The 6,323-nt window shown below is 43.9% G+C and overlaps 1 protein-coding gene across 7 annotated transcripts in view; it reads right to left on the reverse strand.

The window, feature by feature from the left end:
* Rxfp1 (relaxin family peptide receptor 1) overlaps window positions 1-6,323 on the reverse strand; it is a 94,220-nt gene that overhangs the window by 60,702 nt on the left and 27,195 nt on the right. For 6 of the 7 annotated variants that reach the window (XM_029538142.1, XM_029538145.1, XM_029538143.1 and 3 more), the window contains exon 2: window positions 2,920-3,057. The exons of the other annotated variant lie outside the window; for it this stretch is intronic. In XM_029538142.1, coding sequence (XP_029394002.1) covers window positions 2,920-3,057 — 138 coding nt within the window. The remainder of the gene's footprint in view (window positions 1-2,919; window positions 3,058-6,323) is intronic. 7 annotated transcript variants of the gene reach the window in all.

Genomic DNA, 6,323 nt, shown 5'->3' on the forward strand with positions numbered 1-6,323 from the left:
TGTAGCAGAAGATGGCCTAATCAGCCATCACTGGGAATAGAGGCCCCTTGGTCTTGCAAACTTTATATGACCCAGCACAAGGGAAGGTCTGGGCCAAGTAGTGGGAGTGGGTGGGTAGGGGAGCAGGGGAGGGGGGGTATAGGGAACTTTTGGGATAGCATTTGAAATGTAAATAAAGAAAATAATAATAATAAAAAAATAAATTAATTTAAAAAAATGGATAACAATACACTAAACACGTCCATTCCAACAGGAAAGAGTGGGGACACAGAAAGGAAAGGGCAAACCAAATCAGACCAAAACCCAGGAGAGAAACATCAAATCCTTCAGCCTACTGTTCAGTCACCAGGACTTTTGACCCAATCATCTGGGCTCCAAAGGGCATTATTAGCCCTGTTTCTCCAGCTCTGCTAGCTGCAGCACATATCCTCTATTGTGCTGCCTCTGCTCGGTGCCTGCAGCTTTTCTTGGTGGCGTCTCCAGTATCCTGGAGTCTCCAACACAATGTAGGCTTTACCTTTTCAGCTTTGTGGAACTGTTTTTAGAGTCTCCTTACAGGGACTCCAACCCTAGCACATGTTGGATGGCTCGATCCACTTTTAAGGAGCTTGCTGCAAGCCTACATGACTCCCTCACTCTTGTGTCTTTCATGCTTATAAAATCAGTACCACACAGATGGCTGCTGCCAAGTTCTGCTGCCAGCTCCAGGTGTAGTCTGGCTCCCTTCAACTATAGCTGTAGCCGTGGCTGTGTGCTGCTGGCTCAGAGGTAATTCTTCTTTAGGGGATTACTTTGGAGCAAAGAACCAAGCATTCTTAGTTTATGCTCTCTCTTTCCAAATTAATTTGTGTTTTACAAGGTGGAGGCTTTACTGGGTAGGATCTCGTCCAGGGCACATTTCCTATTGTTCCATTGCAGAACATGATGTTTATCTTTTATGGTGCTAATCAATTTCCATACTAAAGTGCATCTGCTACACTTTGTCCATAGCCTCAAACGTGCTGCCATGTCTTCTCTCTTTCCCTGTAGATGTGAGCAAGGGAGTGAGGAGTAGCCATGCCACAGCCTGATCTGACCCTCTGCTCACCAAGTGGGGTTCATTAGGACTCCTAGTTTTCTATCACCTCGCTCTACAGATGATGATGAAGTTCTGTTGTCCTTCCTGAATGTTCCAGACCACTCTGACATGGACAGACAACAGCAGCACATACCTAGACATCTTAGACGTTTGATCAGAGTTAAGGTTGGGACACAGGCAGAATGAAGTCAGAATCTCTTCCAAAACTTCTAGTCTTGTCCTTTCAAAACCTTCAGGAACTGGGTCTGCACTGTTTGCCTTTCCCTTGGCATTCTGGTCTTTCAACTTCCCATCAGAGTGGCCCAGGACCTCCTAATCCTGCACCTGCAGACCGTCCCACATTCCTCCCACAAAACAGTTTTAAAAACCTGTAAACCATGGGCCATGTTAATCACAGCAAAGATGCCACTTCCTGGCACCAATTTTCTGTATTAGTTACTTAAAAAAAAATTATGCGTATGCGTGTGGGCCAAGAAAGAGAAGCAGATTTCCTGAAGCTGAAAATACAGGCAGTTTTTTGCTAGGATCAAACTCTGGTCCTCTGGGAGAGCAGCAAGTGCTCTTAATTGCTAAGTCAATCTCTCTAAAGCCTGTATTAGTTACCTTTAGTGTTCACTGCGATGACAAAGTGATTAAAGAAGGAAGGGTTTCTTTTGGCTCACAATTTGAGGGTACAGTCCAGACTTGGTGTGGCAGGAATTGAGAGCAGGAGTCTGAGCAGTCGTATTGTGATTATGATTAGGGAAGAGAGATCAGCCTGTGCACACAGCTCACTCCCCCCAGCCCCCCTCCCCCTGGGCTTTTTCTTTTCTGAGACAGGGTTTCTCTGTATAGCCCTGGCTCTCTCTCTCTCTAGACCAGGCTGGCCTTGAATTTAGATACAGAAAAGTGCTTTACATGTTTAGGATGGGTGACCTCACCTCAATTAACCCCATCTAGAAACCCCCTCACAGCTGTTCCCAGAGTTTTGTCTCCCAGATGATTCTGGATCCTGTCAACGGGACAGTTTTAGTCAGTCATTAAAATTACAGACCACACTGGTTTCCAAATCACAAGGCGCTGTCTGCCTCTGCTTCCTGCGTGCTGGGGTTTTGAGTTAAGTTTTACCTTGACTTTTTTTCTTAAGGAAAAATGTTCTCTTCCACTAAAAAAAAAAAAAAAAAAAAAAAAAAAAAAAAAAGGATGTTTTATTTGATGATATACTTTTAACTGCCAATGATCATTTTAAGAGTTACCTGTATATTCATCTCATTTAGATAGTCTAATATATTTTATTTTTACACAGTTGGGAATGTATCTAATATGGCTTCTTCAAATATGCATGAAGTTTGTATATTCTGAAAAGACCAAATTTCTGGTTTAATTTAATTAGCAGTAGCAAGAATTTACATATGGATGTCTTAAAAATGAGCAGCCCTGGGAGCATAAATTATCCAGATACTCAAAAAAGAAGAAGAAAAAGAAAAAAAAAAAATGCCACAGCTGGCCAAGGAAATGAGAACAACGGGAGTCAGAAATAACTCAAGTTCCTAGTTTTTATCACCTGACTCTACAGATGGTGATGAAATTCTGCTGCTCTTCCCGAGCCTTCCGGCCTGCTCTAGCCTGGACAGACGACAACAACACATACTTGGACATCCTAGAGGTTTGCGTTTCTTAGTGAGTTCCAGACCAGCCTGGGCTTTAAGGTGGACCTTATTTCAAAACAACAAACAGACAGAACCAAACAGAGTAGCTCCTGAGGCAAATCAACTGTTTGCCAACACGCGCACGCTGAATTCCAGTCACGATCTGGTTAGAGCAACCAGGTCCTGCTGCCCGGGGCTCGGCTCAACACTCACCGCAGTGATCCTCGTCAGCTCGGTTCCCGCAGTCGTCCACACCATTGCAGTGAAGCAGCTGAGGCAGGCACCTGCTGATGTTCCCACAGGGGAAGGAGCCAAGGGGACAACTGACATCCTGTGCACTTCCAAGGGTGACTGGGGGGCAGAGGGAGAGAAATATGAAGGGTAATGTGGCACCCAAGGTAGGCCCTGTCAAAGCTCCCACGTGTTTGTCCCTGGTCTGGTTAGTGTAGAAACCTGGCATTGCTATCACCAGGGCCATAGCTGCTTTCCAGTGCCCCTGCCTCTCTAGGGAGCTCTTACCAGCTCCTTTTCCTAGGATTCTCTTACCACCTCCTATTTCTTTGTCCAATGTTCTCATCCTCCTCTGAGTGCCAAAGTGGTGAGGATTGAACCTATGACCTACCTCATGCTGGGCAAGTATTCTATCACTTTGTTCCTAGCTCCCAACTCTGGGAAGGTTTTCTTAGCTCCCCTTTTAATGAAAGTATGCTCATACTTTAACTCCCGTTCTATTCCTCTCTCCTATAGAAGACTTTCAGTTGGTTTTTTTGTTTGTTTGTTTTTGTTTTGTGTGATGGTTTGTATATGTTCAGCCCAGGGAGTGGCACTATTAGAAGGTGTGGCCCTGTTGGAGTAGGTGTGGCCTTGATGGAGTAGGTGTGACACTGTGGGTATGGGTTTTAAGACCCTTATCCTAGCTGTCTGGAAGCCAGAATTCTGCTAGCATGAAGAGGTAGAACTCTCAGCTCCTCCTGCACCACGCCTGCCTGGACACTGCCATGTTCCTGCCTTGATGAAAATGGACTGAAACTCTGAACCTGTCAGCCAGCCCCAATTAAATGCTGTCCTTATAAGAGTTGCCTTGGACATGGTGTCTGTTCACAGCAGTAAAACCTTAAGACATTTTGTTTTTTTAATCAAGAATTTACTGTGTCTTTCCTATGGTCTCAGAATCAAGGCTGCTCTGGTTTGAGGGCATGGAGAAGCAAGTGCCACCTGCTCATTTTTGTATCAGATGTTCCTAAATGTGAGACCCTGGCAAGACTGTGCCGGGGCATTGGCTAACTCCCAACTCCTGTCCTGGCAAGGGCTGTTCACCATTGTAAGGACACAACTGAATGAGTCAATAAGTGATTCCCAACTGAGAGGCACACCAAGAAATGAAACCTGAGCTCTCATGGCATAACTGCTGGGATCTGTACGGTGGGCCTCTGAGAAATGGCTCTGACTAAACTGAGGGGAAAACGAAGAGGAGAACCTGGGCAGCAGGAGGAGGTAGGGGTGTGGGGGAAGATGAGCAGGGGTGTGTGTGGAGGTGAGCAGGTTTAGGCTGAGTTTGGTTCCAGGCAGCCATGCTAGGTAGCTTACAACTGCTTATAACTCCAGCTTCACGGAGATGCAGCCGGCCTCTGTGGGCACCTGCACTCATGTGCATTCTCCTATACAGACTACACACATGCACCTACAGCCCCACCCCACTCCATCCCCAGAAGAAACCTGGCAGAGGAATCGTAACTCCTGTGTCACACACTATGCTGTGAACAGTGTTCTCACATGGGAAGTCATCACCAAATTAATCAGGTCATCATTTCCCCCACCTATTGATTAAACCACATTAGAAACTAAGATTCGTGTATCCCAGAACGGAGATGTAAAAAGCACGTTCGTGTTGACATTGGTTTTTAATAACTTCTTAATTAAACTTTAAAATTTGAACTTTAAAGATCAAGATAAAAAAAAAAACTCTTTGACAACAAATTGTCAATATAAAAGTCACACTGTTCTGCCAATCACATTGTGCCTAGTGGCTCTTGCTCTATACTACCCCCGAAAACTGCATAAAAACTGGCTGAACAGGCTGCCCAGGGTCGCTGCCTCTCTTTTGGGTATGATCCCAGCATGCTGGAACAATAAACTTCTCTTGCTTTTGCATCAATTTCTGGCTCCCTTGGTGTGTGTGTGTGTGTGTGTGTCCCTGGTGGCTAAGGCTCCTCAGAGTCTTACATTTAAAGTTTTAGCTGCATGAACATGGTTGTACATTCATGTTGCTGTTTTGAGTATTCTAAGTCACTTGCTTTGGTAACTACTATGTTTTTATGATCTTTTTGTTGTTGACAGTACCAAGGTTAAGTTCATGGTCTCTGGAATGCTGAACATACACTCTGCTGCTGAGGCAAATACCCAGCTTATATCTTATCTCTCACGTTTAAATTAATGTTCAATGGCGAATACGGCTTTTCAATGACAGTGCCATGAAATTAGCCTGTTTTCTTAACATTATGATTCAATAGATACATTAGAAGCCTTAAATATTATGTCACAATTAGAATATAATTAATATTTTATTAGATTAATGCTAACTTAGAATTTTAAATTGTCAAACTGACAGGGAACTTGCAAATTTTGGATAAAAAATTCTTTTTATTTCCTTGAACCATCTGAGCATAAAGTGCTCACCCGATATTACCCTTAGACACTTTGATATATATTCCCTATAAGCAAAGACATTCCCCCACGGCATGACTCAACCATCAAAATAAGATCCCCCAAGAATCCTCAGCTTCTGTTCAAGCTGTGGGTCCCAAATACCTGTTAAGCAAAGGGGTCTAATTTGGACTTGTCCCTTGAGATAATTTATGTCCTTAGTTTTATCTGGAACCACTTTCGTTGCTTTTAGAAATCATTATTGTGTATGTGTGTGTGTAATGTGGGCTTATGTGCCACAGCACATATGTGAAGGCCAGGGGACAACTCTGTAGACACACTAAGTAGGTTCCAGGAGCTCATCTGGTGACAAGTGCCTTAACCTGCTGAGCCGACTTACTGTCTTCCTCCCCTCAAAATTTGCCATGTCTGGCATGGCAACAACCTCAAGCTGTCTTTGGTCCTCTCAAACCTCAGTAGAATCCACTGCTTTTGGACGATTTTCATGCTTTTGGACACTGAGTGATATTTCAGAATGACCTATTCTCCTTGCTGCAGTTCTGTCATTCACCACGTCTCTGAGTTCTGGCTCCTTCCAGGGTTGGATCATACTTAGAAGTCAAGCAAAAGACTCTGGGTGTACAAATTGCTACTGGGATGTTGCTGTTCCCAGTGTCCTCAGCAGATGGACAGGGACTGTGTAGTTACTAAGATCTGTGAACACAGACACCTGCATTTACTCATCAGTACATCTCTCAATAATGAACTATGAGTACCTTCCCTACCTGCCCCCACTCCCATGAAGTACCATAAGGCTAAGTTTAGTTTTCTCCTCTTAAGTTTCTTTCCCCACTTTTCTGAGAGTAAGGAGCGTGTTTTCTATTCCTTCAATATATTTATCCTGACAACTTTCCTTGTCTCTGATATATAAAAATGCAAATAACCATTGTCGTTAGAAATACAGATTTTTCTGT

Source organism: Mus pahari, chromosome 4 (assembly GCF_900095145.1).
Source record: "Mus pahari chromosome 4, PAHARI_EIJ_v1.1, whole genome shotgun sequence".
Classification (NCBI taxonomy): domain Eukaryota; kingdom Metazoa; phylum Chordata; class Mammalia; order Rodentia; family Muridae; genus Mus; species Mus pahari.